The following is a 17,329-nucleotide window of genomic DNA, read 5'->3' as shown; positions in this document are numbered from 1 at the left end:
TGCATGTAAGAAACAACAAAACATACAAAGCAAGAGAATTTGGAGATCAAAGCAATGAAATCATCAAGAACAACTTGAAGATCAATGAAGAACATAATGCATGTATTCGAAAAAAATGCAAGAATAAAAATATGCAATTGACACCAAACTTAAAAATTGATACTAGACTCAAACAAGAAACATAAAATATTTTTGGTTTTATGATTTTAAATTTTTTTTGTATTTTTTCGAAAATTATATAGAAAAGAAAATAAAGAGAATCAAAACTTTTAATAAGAATTCTAGGAATCATGCAATGTTAGTCTAAAGCTTCAGTCTAAAAAAGATTAGACATGATTAGCCAAGCTTCAGCAGGACATTACATTCAATAGCTAAATTGATGAGAATCAATCAGCTTTTGTGATGGTGGGAACATCACCTTGAAACTCTAGAATTCATTCTTAAAAATTCTGAAGAAAAGATACCTAATCTAAGCAACAAGATGAACCGTCAGTTGTCCAAACTCGAACAATCCCCAGCAACGGCGCCAAAAACTTGGTGCACGAAATTGTGATCATCAACAATGGCGCCAAAGGACTTGGAGCTCTCAAATGTGAATCACACTTTGTCACAATTCCGCACAACTAACCAGCAAGTGCACTGGGTCGTCCAAGTAATAAACCTTACGTGAGTAAGGGTCGATCCCACGGAGATTGTCGGCTTGAAGCAAGCTATGGTCATCTTGTAAATCTCAGTTAGGCGGATTCAAATGATTATGGAGTTTAAGGTGATGAAAATAAACATAAAATAAAGATAGAGATACTTATGTAATTCATTGGTGGATTTCAGATAAGCGTATGAAGATGCTTTGTTCCCCTTGAACCTCTGCTTTCCTATTGCCTTCTTCCAATCATTCATACTCTTTTCCATGGCAAGCTTTATGTTGGGCATCACCGTTATCAATGGCTACATCTCGTCCTGTCAGTGAAAATGGTCCTGATGCTCTGTCACAACATCGGCTAATCAGCTGTCGGTTCTCGATCATGTCGGAATAGGATCCATTGATCCTTTTGCGTCTGTCACACGCCCCACAATCGCGAGTTTGAAGCTCGTCACAGTCATCCCTTCCCAGATCCTACTCGGAATACCACAGACAAGGTTTAGACTTTCCGGATCTCAGGAATGGCTGCCATTAATTCTAGCCTATACCACGAAGGTTCCAATCTTAGATTAGAAACCCAAGAGATACACACTCAATCGAAAGTAGAACGGAGGTGGTTGTCAGGCACACGTTCATAGGTGAGAATGATGATGAGTGTCACGGATCATCACATTCATCAAGTTGAAGAACAAGTGATATCTTAGAGAAGAAGTAGGCGTGAATTGAATAGAAAAACAATAGAGCTCCACACCTTAATCTATGGTGTGTAGAAACTCCACCGTTGAGAATACATAAGAACAAGGTCCAGGCATGGCCGTTAGGCCAGCCTCTAAACGTGTCTAAGATAGCATAAGACTTATCAAAGATTCAAAGTATATCAAGTGTATCAAAAGTATGAAAATACAATAGCAAAAGGTCCTATTTATAGGAAACTAGTAGCCTAGGGTTTCAGAAATTAGTAATTAATGAAGAAATCTTCTTCCGGGCCCACTTGGTGTGTGCTTTGGCTGAGCATTGAAGCTTCCATGTGTAGAGACTTTTCTTGGAGTTAAACGCCAGCTTTTGTGCCAGTTTGGGCGTTTAACTCCAGCTTTTGTGCCAGTTTTGGAGTTAAACGCCAGAATTCTTGAGCTGATTTGAAACGCCTATTTGGGCCATCAAATCTCGGGCAAAGTATAGACTATTATATATTGCTGGAAAACCCAGGATGTTTACTTTCCAACGCAATTAAGAGCACACCAATTGGGTTTATGTAGCTCCAGAAAATCCACTTTGAGTGCAGGGAGGTCAGAATCCAACAGCATCTGCAGTCCTTTTTCAGCCTCTGAATCAGATTTTTGCTCAAGTCCCTCAATTTCAGCCAGAAAATACATGAAATTACAGAAAAATACACAAACTCATAGTAAAGTCTAGAAGAGTGATTTTTAATTAAAAACTAATAAAAATATAATAAAAACTAATTAAAATATACTAAAAACATATTAAAAACAATGCCAAAAAGCGTATAAATTATCCGCTCATCAGGCATCACTTCTGTTTAAAATGGCGGTTAGAAAATGCTATTTTTACCATTATAACCACCATTTTTACCAGGTTATAATTGCATCTTTTGTGTTTAAAATGGCAGTTTTTATCTGCTATTTTTACCAAAATATAATGGCATCATTTTCGTTTAAAATGGCAGTTTTTAACCACCGTTTCTACCAGCGTATAATGGCGTCATTTTCATTTAAAATGGGAGTTTCTAACCGCCGTTTGTACCTAATTATGATGACAATTTTATGCTTTTTAAAATAAGATTGAAACCACGAATTTAAAGTGATATTTTCGAAACTCACTTAAAAATCTTGTAATAACCAAAAGGCATAGCCATAAATCAAACATCATAAGATGATGATTTTAATTTATACATGATCCAAAAGTCATAATCCAAGTCATAATTGAAATGTCATAATCCAAAAAGAAAGGTCAAAGTAACATTTTTCAATAATACGTCTTAACATATAATTCTTAATATACGTCTTAACATATTAAGCAAGGTCATGCTTCCTTATTACTTGCTCCAGAAGACCTACTTCCTAACTCTTTTGGTGATGGAATCTCACTCTCCTGATCCAATCCCTATAACAAAAATATAATTATTATGAGCACAAGAAATGCAAGAAAAAGGCATATATTGACTATAAAAAAAATATTCTAACCATATCTTAAAAATAAAGTGAAACTTAACACATTTATCATGTCTAATTACATAACATTGATACAATAATGAAAACAATTTAAGATTATAGAGCCAACTACACATGAAAACTAATTATCCTAAAAAAAGTGTTGTTTAATTAAGTATAATTTCATATAATGGATCTATGGTATTAAAAATGAATGTGGGTTCAATTAAGAACGTAACACTCTAACTACTCTACCTAGTGCCTAGGTAGCCCAATTGGAAGGGCCCATCACATTCTTAATTACACCTTTAATTGCACGAGTTTGTTAGAAAGTCAAAATCCTTAATTTAGATTAGGCTCTAAGAGAAAAATACAGTTCAGCCCCCATCTCATCATAGAGGAAGATGCAAAATACTGTACACACAAGACAAGGTTTACTATCACTCTAGCATAAGCTAGCACTACTACTAATTATATTAATAATAGGAATCATAAGCAGAAACAAGAAACTATATCAATATTCAACATATTTGTATTCAACAAGAAACTATGAACCTAAGAAAAAAAACTGAAGGAGATAAAGCAAAAGAAAAAATAGAGGATAATTGTATTTGTACCTGTGAGATTTGTTGAGTAGGGAACATTCTAACCAATTGTATTGGAATTTTACCTCCTTTCTTGGAAGCAATATAGGAGACTAGCACTTGCAATTGCGCTTTAACGGTATCCAACTCTTGCACATTTGGACCACAAGTAGATGATGTGTCAGCATCATTTGAAGAACCTAAATTTATTTGACTAATCCTTGTAGTGTTGTTCTTGAAAGCAATTGTTGGAACAGCTCCCATACCTAAACCTCGAACACGACCAGGGTGCTCTTTCCCAAAAACTACTCCAAGAGCATCAAGAGGAGAATTAACAGTTGATTCCATCGGTTGTTGGCTACTATGTACTTCAATCTTCTCCTACATATATAAAAAGAAGGAAAAAGAATAAAAAATAGAATTATCTTATAAAAAAGAAAGAAAAAGAAATACAAACATAACTTTAGTCTTACCGCTATTTCTTTAGCCTTTTCATTAACATAACTTCCATCTATTTTCTTGTGAGTGATGTCCCACATTTGAACCCTACTAACTTCTTTTCCCATCTCTTCCGTCTAAAATTTAAGAAAAGTAGAAAGACTCGATCAAAAAATAGCAGCCTACTAACTTCAATCATGTATATATCATTCATCTAATTATTATTTGAAATAGATTAGATATGCAGAAAATTAAGAGATGATGCATGCATTATATTTGAGATAGATTAGATATGTATGCATTAATTGATTACCAATTCAGCCATTCTTCTTGCAATTGATTTAGCACCTGAAGTATGAGGAATTATTTGTTTTTGCCGAATTTCTTGATTCCTCTTACAAAGTTTCTGCAAGTTAAATTTAGATACAATTAAATAGAGGCAAACATGCATTCAACTTTACATAAAATAAAATACAAGAGCAGGCAGCAGCAATATCTGCTTCATATAAGGCTTTTTAGTGAGTATGCCTAATAATTATATATATTCCAAAGGCTGTAAAAAAGGACAACATTTAACTAGGAGAGTAAGTACTTACCTGAGTTTCAAGCTTCAAACGATATTCTACAAATAAAGCCCACTGATCAGGAGCAATATCTTCTGGTGCATTATTTATGATCTCGGTTTTACTCAACCTCGGATCATAAAAATCATTCCAAAGCTTTATCCTATGTTCCCTCCATTTTTTGCCAAGCGATTGGAGCAAAAATCGTTTGGCCAAGTTATCACTCACTTTGAAGAAAATTCGAGCCTTCAATATTATAACAAAGAATATATATTAACCAGCAAATATAACTAAATAATGGCAAAGAAATAAGCTTTAGAGTTTGAGTAATCTTCTTACTAGGAAAAAATATTCCACTGATTTTCAAAAAAGCTTGCTGGAATGTCTGACCACTTATCAAAACTGATTGGAAATGCTAGGCCAATTGCCCACAAACTCCTGCAAGGAGTCTAGCTGCTTCTCCTATTACTGCATGATGTTTATCAAAATTGACAACTATGCGCAAACCTTCTGGCAAATTATGCACATCCTTCACTAATAAATGAAGGCGTGTACTAGCTTCGTATTCATCTAAAATAGACAAATGAGTATAAATAGAGATTTTAAAAAATCTATTCATTATATATATATATATATAAAGGCAAGAAATTTATTCTTGTATACAAAAATTAGATATTAAAAACTTAAATAGTATTCTAAAGAAAAATATAAAAAAATTATAATTACCTCTTTCAAATGATAATTTTCCTTCTTTTTTCTTTCCCAGCAAATATTAAAACTTGAAGCTTTCAAAGTAAAGTAGCTAGCTGCAAGAATTGAAGAAAATCACCTGTTTTACATGAAAAATTATCACTAACAAATTTATGTTAGTTAAAGCAAGTTAGCTAGTTATCTAAATAATCAAACATTAGTCAATGTCTGAAATAAAACTAATTTATTTGAAGTAATTTTTCATGATCACATTCAGTTTCATGCATTAAGGAGTTAGATTGATGTGATCATCATCAGAGGTGGAGAAATATTTGACTAATTTCAAATTTTATAGGATAATTTTGTCTAGTTTTTCCTTCCTCTAATCTAATTAGGTAAGTAAAAACCGAAAAAATATTATATGATGTAACCTATCCCACATTTCATTGAATAAAAAGCTTTAAAAGAAGGCTCTTAGCTTCTGCTTTTTATACTTAACTCTATGTATACTTATTTAGGCATGTAAAATTGAAACTGAAAGTTAAAATATAAAAAGGAGTCAGCAAAAATAAGCTATGTGAATTAAAAAGAGGCCTAACATGTGAATAAGGAATAGAAGATACTAAAAATCTGACTGGTCATTGAGAACATTTAAAAAGAGGCCTAATATGTGAATAAAGAATAAAATGGAGTGCTTTGAGAACTATTTTAATCCAGAAACTGTGCCTTAAAAATTGAACCAGCAAACAAGAAAAAACAAAAGCAAAACGCGAGTTAAGACCATGTAACACATTTTTTTCTTTTATTTTTTCACACAAGTTGAGCAAATTTTGTTGTCTTTCCTTCTCACAGAAATATAGATCCAAAACATAGGATTCAAATTTCAAACTGGAAGAGCATCTAATCTAATCTAACTGGAAGAAAAGAAGTAGGAACAAAATATAGAATTCAAATTTTAAATACTTCACTAATTTTCACTAACCTGAATGAGATTCACTTCTTTAAAGAACGAACCCAAACTTGTCTAAATCAGAAACTGATACAAATGCAAATTTAAACAAGCTAGAACACTAGATACTTGAATTAACATAACAGAACCAGTTCAGATAAGAAGTGGTCTTGTTATTTATCCCTTCCTTGCTTATTATTTTTCATGTCACATTTTTTGCTTGTTATTTATCCCTTTCTTGCTCCTTATTTATATATGGGAACTGAAATATTAGTGTCTTGTCTCATTTCTAGTTATTTGAAATGAGAGGTACTATTTATCAGTCTGGATTAGATTCAAATCTATGGCAAAGAAATAAAAAAAGATGCAAATTTAAATTATGAAGGGATGAATCAATGATTTAAGAAAGTATGTGATGTGTGAGCATCTTGTCTATTTTTTCTTATTGAATTTGCATCTAATTTGTTGAGTTTAATTAAGAATTAATTATATTTTAGCCACTATGGATGCTATTTTGAGTTTTGTGCAATTTTATTTATTTTAGGTAGCATTCGGATGGATTTGATGAAGTTTCTGCAGAGAAAGAGAAAAAGTCAAGGAGATGACCAGCGAATACCGACGCGGACGCATGGCTCACGCGACCGCGTGGAATGGAGGAAATCGCAATGACGCGATCACGTGCCTGACGCGATCGCATGGACTGGAATCTGCACAAATAACACGAACGCGTGGACGATGCGGACGCGTCACATGTGCCACGTGCAGAAAAATGCAGAAAACGCTGGGGGGCGATTTCTGGGCTGTTTTGACTCAATTTTCAGCCCAGAAAACACAGATTAGAAGCTGCAGAATGGACAAAACAAGTGGTCCCCGCCCATCAACTGAAGATCTGTTAATTAATTCAAATTTAAATTCAAATATTAAATTAGGAAAAGATATTATTTTAATTTTTAGTTTTAGATATTAGATTTTAAATTTATTAGGATTAGTTATAAAAAGGGAGAAACTTTCCTTCCTTGGTAGAGAGGTCCTGGGGGAGATTCCACCTCATCCCATCAGGGGAACATAACTGACAATCCTAATTTTCTCTCTTTTCTATGAGCAACTAAACCTCCACTGTTAAGGTTAGGAGCTCTGTCTATTTGTATGGATTGATTTTATTACTTTTTCTATTTTAATTTATGGATGGATTTATATTTAAGAATTGTTTTCGCTCTTTATTTTATGAATTTGGGTGGAACGGAAGTATGACCCTCTTTCTATTTGAGTTCTTGTAAAACTTGGAAAAGCTCTTTACTTGAACAACAGTTTGAAAACATATTCTCCTAAATTTTAATTATTTGGACTTAACGGGATATGTGACATATAATCCTTTTATTTTTGGGTAATTAGAGTTTTTGTGGCATATAAACTGGAATTTGATTATCACCCTCTAATTGAAATTAATTGACCAAGGAATTGGCTGTTGATGAATTTTAGAGGAGACTAGGAAGGTCTAAGAAATTAGGGTCTAGTCACATATAGTTTGCCATAAATTAAATCCTACATGATTAAAATAGTTAGTAAGAAAAATTAATCAGGAAAAATAGATAACTCTGAACCCTTAACTATTTTCTCCATATTTTCTTCCCAATTTATTTACTTTACTATTTTAATTTTTGCACGATTGAATATTCAAATACTCTTTTCTGTTTGTCTAACTAATCCTATCAAACACTATTGTTGCTTAATCCATCAATTCTCGTGGGATTGACCCTTACTCACGTAAGGTATTACTTGGTACGACCCGGTGCACTTGCCGGTTAGTAAGTGTGGTTGTAAATTACCGCACCAAATTTTTGGCGCCGTTACCGGGGATTGACTGTGATTAACAACTATTAGTTGTTTGATTGTTTAGATTAGGTATTTAAATTTTAATTTTATTAAAAAAAACTGTTTTATTATTTTTCGAAAAAAAAAAATTCCTTTCTTTCGCGTTAAGCAATCCCCCTGTTTCATTCTCTTTAATTTTTTTTCTTTTATTATAAAAAAAATTAAAAAAAAATAAAAAACTTTAATTTTCCTTGTTTTTTTCTGTTTTCCCCTTATTGTTTCGTTCTATTTTTATTTTTATTTTTTTTTATTTTTTGTTTTGTTTTTTTGTTTTGTCCGTTTTTAATTTTTATTTTATCCTTTTTTTATTTTATTTTCATTTTATTTTTATTTTCATTTTTTTTCCATAAATATTTTTTATTAGTTTTGTTTTAATTTTGTCTTTAATTTTCAATTAAAAAAAATTTAATAATAATTTAATACTAGTAATTTTTTTATTTCTGAAATTAAGTTTGGTGTTTCCTAGTTAGTTTTATTTTAATTTTTTTTATTTTAATTTTTAGAATTTTGTTCTTTCTTCTTTACTTTCCTGTTTACGACATGGTGCGTTTAATTCTGTCTGGTGTATTGTGCTAAGGAAAAATAATGGAGAGAGATCACATGGGTTACTACTCACACCCAAGTAGTGATCCATATTATGGTGGATGGAGGAACGACTCAAATTTTGGTTGGCAAAGTCAAAACCAAAGAAACTTCAATGCTCCATGTCCCAACTACCAAGAACCATCATATTTCTACCCATATCAAGAGCCACCTTCAGATATTGAAGCTCTTTAGAAGAAGGGTGTTATGGAAGTAGAAATTTTTAATGCCACTCTTGCCCAAAACAAGCTTATGACTCAGCAATTAAATCTACTTACTCAACAGATGGGTAGCATGCAAGTCCCAGCTATCAACACCCAAAATCTTTTTCAAGAAGTCAATTACATGGGGAGTGCTCCTAGAAACTCCAACAATGATCCCTATTCTAAGACTTACAATCAGGGGTGGAGAAATCACCCAAATTTTGGGTGGAGAGAGCAACCTCAGAGGCCACAAGATTTTAATCATAATTCTCAAGATGGTTCTCAACAGAATAATTTTAATAACCACCAGTTTCAATCAACTCAGCAGGCAAACTCTAAATCCCAAGAAGATTCTATTTGGGAGATGATGATGAGTTTTATGCAGGAAACCAGAGCCTCCATTAGAAACTTGGAAGTGCAAATGGGCCAAATGAGCACGCAATTACCTGAGAAGTCTGCAAGTACATTTCCAAGTGATACAGTGGTTAACCCAAGAGAAGACTGCAAGGCTATTCAACTGAGAAGTGGTAAAGTAGCTGGCTCTGAGATCAAGGTCAATGAAGAGTCAGTCGAAAAAGAAAGCCACCAAGAGGAAGAGGTTGAAATTGAGGAAGCTTGCAAAGAAGTGGAAGAATTCAAAGAAGAACACAAGGGAGTGGAGCTTGCAAGACCTCTCCCAAAGCCATCACCATCTAATACAACATTCAAGTGGGTAAAATTTCTATCTTTAATCCTTACTTTCCCACTTGAATATGGGCTACTGGAGACGGATGGTCAACTTAGAGCTCTCTGTGGTATTAAGAGTAAGAGGAAGATGGTTAGTGGTAAGAGTTGTCAAGCAAGGTTCAACATGGTTGCATGCTCCGAATTGAAGTGCAAGAATTAGTGTAGAGCTAATTTGAATGGGTCTAGAAGGTTGTTTGGATGTCTCTGTGAGAATGCAGATTGCTTGCCACCCGGTGGAAACAATGGTGATACACAAGAAGACGGGTGTAAAAGCAAGGTTTGGGACCCTGGAATTCATTCCCACAATCAACACTCTTGGGGCCCTGTCACTTGTTTCCACTTGCTCAAAGGCGTGATGCGCCTCGTTTGGGATCCCGGTAGCCATTGGAATTACAAACATTGGTGGAGATTCCTGGATCAGTACAAGCACAAGCCACCATGACAAGGAGCTCACCACATGTCCAACTTAAGGACTTTAACTAAAAGTGCTTGGTGGGAGACAACCCACCGTGGTATGATCATTCTTTTTCATTCTTAGTTGTTTTTCGTAGTAGTAGTTTTTACTTAGTTGATTTTTATTAAATTCTTACTAATTTTCTGATCATGCAGCTATTTTATCACAGGAACCGAACACCTCAGGCTAAAAAAAAAAAAAAAAGCACCCGACGCGAAAGCGTCGCTGACGCGTACGCGTCATCTAGGGGTGCAAGAAAATAAAAAGTTACAGAGAGTTGCGCGGGAGTGGTGCCAGAATGAAGTCTTTTGCACAAACAATCCCACGCGGACGCGTGCCCCACGCGTTCGCGTCGTTTGTGATTTTCGTCATTCACGCGGTCGCGTCACCGACGCGATCGCGTGACCTGCAAATTCGACGTAAAAGAGCGTTTGGGCAGAGAGTTGTGCCAGCTTGAGGCAAGAAGTGTGCTAAAAGCACAAATTTGGTCACGCGGACGCGTGCCCGACGCGTCCGCATCAATTGCATAAATGGCCATCCACGCGAACGCGTGCCTGACGCTATCGCATCATTATGAAGAATGCGCGACGTACGCGATCGCGTGCTGCATGCGAACGCGTCGCTTGCGCCGCCCAGTTTTCTTTCTCTCTCTCTCCCAATCCTAATTCTCTCTTATTTTCTTATCCTTTTATTTTTTTTCTTTCATTTTAATATTTGTCTCTTCTATTTTCAGTTCTTATTTTCTTGAGGACAAGCAAACCTTTAAGTTTGGTGTTGACGCTGCGCTTATAGGTTTTCTAGTACAAAAAGGAGGTGAATCATCTTCGCGAAGGAGCACAACCTGAAGAATAAAGTGACCGCTAGGATAATTAAGGTGGTTGAGTTCCTTTCATTTTTTATTCCTCCCCTCTTTTTCTATGTTATGTTCCGGTTTTCTGTTATTTTGCTTTGTTTGTTGCATGATCCTTTATTAGTTAGAATCCTAGGATTAGTTTAGTTTTCCTATTGCTTTAATTCTGAAAAGATGTCTTATGTATTACTCACTGAGCTTAAATAATAAAAAAAAAATATAGGAGTGATATATTGCATGAGAGAGTGGGTCTATATTGAATAATAGTCTTATTTACTTAAATGTGGTGGTATTTTCTGTGATTCTGAATGCATGACATGAATAGTGCATATTTTTTTGATAGTGAAGTTTATGAATGTTAAAATTGTTGGCTCTTGAAAGAATGATGAAAAAGAAAAATGTTATTGATAATCTGAAAAATCATAAAATTGATTCTTGAAGCAAGAAAAAGCAGTGAAAAACACAAAGCTTGCGAAAAAAAAAAAACAAAAAAAAAAGGCAAGTAGAAAAAGCCAATAACCCTTTAAACTAAAAGGCAAAGGGGAAAAAAAGGATCCAAGACTTTGAGCATTAATGGATAGGAGGGCCCAAAGGAATAAAATCCTGGCCTAACCGGCTAAATCAAGCTGTCCCTAACCATGTGCTTGTGGCGTGAAGGTGTCAAGTGAAAAGCTTGAGACTGAGCGGTTAAAGTCGTGATCCAAAGCAAAAAGAGTGTGCTTAAGAACTCTGGGCACCTCTAACTGGGGACTCTAGCAAAGCTGAGTCACAATCTAAAAAGGTTCACCCAGTTATGTGTCTGTGGCATTTATGTATCCGGTGGTAATACTGGAAAACAAAGTGCTTAGGGTGACGTCAGGATTTCTGCCAGTAAAGAATGTCATAAAAACAGTCGTGTTGTAGATATAGTCTCTAAACCGACAAAAATCCCTTCGTACAAACGTTTTGGTTGTCACAAGTAACAAACCCCTTAAAAATTGTTAACCGAGTATTCAAACTTCGGGTCATCTTCTCAAGGAACTGTGAGGAAGTATGTTCTTATTATTGGTTATAAAGGTTGTAATCGGGGTTTAGAAAGTGAGAAGCAAGTAATTTAAATGACGAGTGAATTAAATGGCAATCAAAAATAAATAATAACTGTAAAACAACTTTTGGCAAGATAAGGGAAATTAGAAGTCCAACTTAGCTATCCCTCTCAACAATAATGAAAGTTGTATCTTAATTCCACTTGGTCAACCTGTACCAGGGCAAGGAAAGTCAAGGGACTAATTGAATTGACCTTTGAATCCTATTTATTTCCTAAGAAAAGGTTGGGATTACTTAGGTTCAGCTCAATTAGTAAAATAACGATTATCAATTACGTTGAGTTTAATAACTGTTGAGTTACTGAATTCTTAACCAAGACCAAAAGGGAAAAAGGTAAATTGCTGGAATAATAAAAGTGTCCTTAGATGGGAAGCAATGGTAACTTAAATCAAAGAGAACAATCATAAACTGAAAATACCTCAAATATCATTAATTCAAATAGAGATTTGTAACATGGAATAATTCATAAATCAAATTATAATAATCAATTCAAATGTTGGAATAAATAAATAAAAGTAAAACTAAAATAAAAGAACATTAAAACCTGGATCCAGAGTTACTCCCAAAACAAGAAGAAGTCCTAAATCCTAAGAGAGAGAGAGAATCTCTCTCTAAACTAAATCTAAATCATGAAAACTAGAAATTGGCGAGCTCTCTTTTGAATGGGTGCATTTCTCCACTTTATAACCTCTGGTCTATGCTGTCTGTACTTGGATCTGGGCCAAAAAGGGCTTCAGAATTCGCTGAGGGCGTATTCTGTAATTTCTGGTGCGTGGCCTCTGTCACGTGTCCGCGTGGGTCATGCGGTTGCGTCATTCGGAGCTTTTCCTTGCCACGCGGTCGCGTCAGTCATTCGACCGTGTCATGTGTGTTCTGCTTAAGGCACGCGGTCGCGTCAGTCATGCGGCCGCATCGCTTCTGATTCGTGCTTGGCACGCGATCGCGTCATCCATGCGATCGCGTGGATACCAGTTTCCTTAAAGCTCCGTTTTGCTTCCTCCTTCCATTTTAGTATGTTTCCTTTTTCATCCTTTAAGTCATTCTGCCTTAGAAAATCTGAAACTACTCAACACACTAATCACGGCATCGAATGGAAATAAAGGTAATTAAATTAATTAATTTTAAAGCTTAGAAAACATGTTTTTCATTTACATCACATAATAAGGAAGGAAAAGTAAAACCATGCAATTAATGTGAATAAGTAGGTGAAGGATTGTATAAATCACTCTAATTAAGCACAAAAGAACTCATGAAATATGGGTTTATCAACCTCCCCATACTTAAACACTAGCATGTCCTCATGTTAAATCCAAGGTAAATAATTAAGGTTTAAAGTGATGGAATGTTATGAAATGCAACCTATGCTAAATGCATCTACCTAATGAGTCATGCAATTCTAATTCATCCACTCATATATAAAGCCTACATGTAGTCAAATTATTTCACATTCTCAAGGAGATGTATATACATATATAGCTAACCCTCAAATAATAACGCAAATGAGACGCGAAAAAACTTGCAAGACAATCAGAGATAAATGTTAATGAGCTTTGGAACCCTCACTGGATTTTATGTTTTCTCTCTAATCACTCAGTATTTATTGGGTTAATCACTCTATTCTTCTTTTTCATTCTTCTTTTCTATAACTTTGTTTTTCGTCTAACCAATCAACAATTATAGAACATAGTCATACCAAAACTCATGAGGTCTTTAATTAAGGTTGTAATGGGGTCAAGGCAAAGGGTAAGGATATATGTATAAGGTTAAGTGAGCTAATAAGTGAATCCTTAATTAGATTAAGATCTCACCTAACATACATACTTAGTAAAACAATGCTTCTTTACCTATTTTTCCTATTTTCTCACTTTTGATGTCACATGCTCATGTTTCAATTCTTGTTTTTATGCCATGTGCATTGCTTTTTAATTTGCATTGGGGAGTTCTTTTTTGTATCCCCTTATTTACATGCTTGAAAACTAACTTTAACTTTTTTTTTTGAATACACATGGTAATTTAAGCACTTTGATTTTTTCATGAACATGCTTCCCAAATTTATTTTATTCCTTTTAACTTTTCTACCTTTTGTTTCTATCATCCATGTTCCCAAAAGGTTTCCCACATTTAACTCTATTAAAGATTTTCTATCTTAAGCTAACCAAGGATTCACTTGGGAATTTCTTTTGTTTTTCTGCTTAAGGCTAGTAATTTGGCTAAATAGAATAAAGGGGTTTTAAAAGGCTCAAGGGGGCTAACAAGGGTGATGTAAAAGGTAGGATAATTTGGGGTAAGTGAGCTAAAATCAAATGATGGCCTCAATCATTATTTTGAGATGTACCTATATTCTATAATCGGACATATAGACTAAAACAAAGTAAAGAACACCAGAATAAGAAAGAAGGTCGGAACACACAGGAATAAAAATTATGGTTTGAATGTAACCATACAGTTAAGCTCAAAACTCACAGGCTATGTGTTCTCTAGCTGAAAAATCATTTATCACTTATGTATGTCATGCAGGTTTAGTTAAAAATTCTCATTATTCTCTTAAAAAGTAATTTAGGGTAGCCTTTGAAGTTTTAATGTTTTTTCTTGATGAAATGTTGTCAGTTTAACTACATCATGTAATGCTATATATACAAGGTTTTATGGATCTAAATCTATTATGTTCAAGTTCCTAGCTTACTCTTTTTATATTTGTCAATTTAAACTAAGCTATAATTAAGCTATCTTATGTAAAAAGGGTAAACTATACTAATTGATCCACTAATAAATCAAAATTGCAAACTAAACTAAATAACTAAAATGTGAACAAAAAATTCAAAATGCAGAAAATAGAGTAAAATACACAAGTAGCAATGTATAAGTACTCAGAAAATAATAGTAAAAGAAAAAGAGAAAAAAATACAGAAAAATATCCAAAATAAAAGAAAAAGTATGTAGTAGTTTACCAAAATAAATGCCAGAGATGGCGACCTCCCCACACTTAAACTGAAGCATCGTCCTCGATGCTCAATCAAGCCGGGTGTGAGGGAGTGTCATCACTGGGAGGGATGGTAGCTGGGGTCTCTGTGGCGGTGGTGGGCTGAGAGTCTGGCTGCTGTAGAGGAGGGACTGACTGGAGCGGGATCGCCGGATCTGCAGCCTCAAGCTGATGTGGGGCCTCCTGCTGTGGTGTGGCGTGCTCTGTGCCTGCCTGCTGATGAGTCTCCGCCTGGGAATGAGGCTCCTCCTTGTGCTCATCCTCCTCCTTCTCTGATGGCTCCGATGGTGTGTCGGGCTCGGAGGGATGTCGGCGCCCTGTCTGATCATCAGCTTCAGATGGGAATAGCGTCACCTGCTGCGGTGCTCCAATCTCTCATACCGGCGCCTGTTACGGCGCTCCATCTGATCAAGATGGCGGAATAGACGGTGCACAAGGCGATAAACTAGCTCAAAGGCGGGTGGAGGTGCAGTGGTGGCAGCAGGGGCAGCTGGGGCAGCTGTGGATGAAGAGGGTCCAGCAGACGGAGGGGATGTCTCATCAGTAGCAGTGACAGGTGGTGGTCTATAGCCCAAAGCAAGGAAGTTCCTGCTGTGAGGAATGATCTTCCTGTAGTCCGCTGCTGGTGGTCTCTCATCGGCATCCTCCCATGGCACGTTAGCTCGACGGCCTAGCTGTGTAATCAGATACGGAAAAGGGAGGGTGCCGCGGACGTGGACCCTGGCCATATAGTGCCGAATGAAACGTGACAGATAAAGGTCCTTACCCTCCAGCACACACCAAAGGAGGGTGATCATGGTAGCCGGGATCTCCGTCTCGTGAGTACTCGGCATCACAAAATTACTCAAGATCTGATGCCATAGCCGAGCTTCATCATTCAAGTACACTCTCTTGATCCCTCTAGGCATAGTGGTGTTCTGACCCATCTCCCAAGGAACAGCAGGGTCGAGAGCTATCCGTGCCTTCACAGCATCCCAATCAAACCGCATCTGGCCCATGTCCTCCTCAGCCTGTGCAAAACCATCTGACTGATCGGACTTGGCTGGGAGCTGGAGAATAGTCTCTATGGCCTCCTCAATGACCAGAATTTGCTTTCCCCTTAAGTTCACTGCATCTAGGGTAGTAAGGTAGTAGTTGCAATAGAATTCCCGTACCCAAGATGCATTGACCTCTGTCAGTGGTCTCTCTAGAAAGAACCAGCCCCGTTGCTTGATTTGCTCAGTAGTGTACTACTGGAGGGCCTCTGGAATCTTCAAGGTACGTTCCAGGTATAGATTTTTGGAGTTCGCAAAAGCCGGGTACTTCAGTTTACAGTACCGGTTTGCAAATTTTATAGGATCATTTGCAGGAAGCAGCTGGTTAGCTTTCTCCTGCTGTGTGAAGTTCTTCTCCCGCCATGATGAATCGTGCATTAGAGCAATGATGGACTGGGAGGAATCTACTCTCTTGCGCTTGCCTTTACCTTTCCTCTGTGAGGCAGACATCCTGAAAAACAGAAAACTAGGAATTGGATAAAATAGGAAAGCAAATAGGCAATTTAAACAAAGGAAACTCAAAGCGGTAAGGGAGAAATAGAAAAGGAAAATGAGTAATTGAAATGTGATTGAATTTATGTTAAATGGAAAAAAAATCAATATGCCATAGTGAGAAAGTTAGAGGAAGTAAAAGTAATCAGAAAAGAGATCAAGAGGGTTAGTATGGCAAAAAGAAATTAATGAATTAAAATTAGTGAGTTAGGAAAGTAAGTGGCATAGAAAAATTCCATATAACAAGGATTCACAGGTAAGAATAGAAGTACTCATAATCGAATAAAGAAAACAGGGTGATGCTGATTCGAATAGAAATAAAGAAATCAGAAATTGGAATCAGTGAATCACAAATGCAGGTTATGAACCAGGAAATCAAAGAGGATAAGAAAGTCTGCCATAGCATTCATGTAATGGTTTGGGTAAAGCAGAGTAAAACAGATTTCAGAAATGCCAAACCAAAACATGAATGAAAATAATTTTAAAAAAAAATTTGGGCAGCATTCCGGCTAAAATTGGATTGTCCCAGAAAATAAACAGCAATCATATCAGTTCATATGAATTAAAAAAAATCAAGTTGCATTTTACATAGATATAAAATAAACATAAAAACTCAATGTAAACAGCAGCAACATACAAGAAAGCAGCATATGAATCATGATTATAGCAGCAACAGATTTGCACATAGGATAAAACAGAAGTAAGAACAGTGCAAGTAAACAGACCTAGATCCACTAACCACAGCCTAAGCTACCTAACAACCTAAAAAATCCACTACAACATGCAAGTCTAGCTATCCTAATCATGAACATAAACGGAATAAAAAATACAGAAAAGTGATGAACGGATAAAAAGGGTTGCGGGTTGCGGAACCTGGTGAGCGAAAGGGGTGGAACAGGGAAGAAGGTGGCTGCAGCGGCGTCCGGCGCGGTGGTGGTGCACGGCGTCGCGGTGGCTGCTGATGGGGCAGTGGCAGCGAGGGTTTTGGGTTGGTGATAGAAGAAGGGGGGTGTGGTTG

At 36.1% G+C, this 17,329-nt stretch overlaps 2 protein-coding genes across 2 annotated transcripts; both read right to left on the bottom strand.

Annotated features, from left to right (window-relative positions):
* Positions 1–2,680: 2,680 nt before the first annotated feature.
* LOC107615587 (uncharacterized) lies at positions 2,681–3,958 on the bottom strand. Its single transcript, XM_021110626.2, has 3 exons — positions 3,866–3,958; positions 3,426–3,773; positions 2,681–2,761 (listed from the first exon to the last, which is right to left on the bottom strand). Exons 1-3 carry the CDS (start codon positions 3,956–3,958, stop codon positions 2,681–2,683), a joined length of 522 nt encoding a protein of 173 aa, XP_020966285.2.
* A 173-nt stretch (positions 3,959–4,131) lies between these two features.
* On the bottom strand, positions 4,132–5,530 carry LOC148545297 (uncharacterized). The gene is made up of 4 exons (XM_088499052.1): positions 5,515–5,530; positions 4,830–4,963; positions 4,427–4,639; positions 4,132–4,236 (listed from the first exon to the last, which is right to left on the bottom strand). Exons 1-4 carry the CDS (start codon positions 5,528–5,530, stop codon positions 4,132–4,134), a joined length of 468 nt encoding a protein of 155 aa, XP_088355178.1.
* Positions 5,531–17,329: the final 11,799 nt, after the last annotated feature.

This window comes from Arachis ipaensis, chromosome B9 (assembly GCF_059453495.1).
Source record: "Arachis ipaensis isolate K30076 ecotype BB chromosome B9, ASM5945349v1, whole genome shotgun sequence".
NCBI classification, from domain to species: domain Eukaryota; kingdom Viridiplantae; phylum Streptophyta; class Magnoliopsida; order Fabales; family Fabaceae; genus Arachis; species Arachis ipaensis.
Note: the sequence above shows the minus strand (reverse complement) of the source record. Positions and strands in the feature narration are given on the sequence as shown.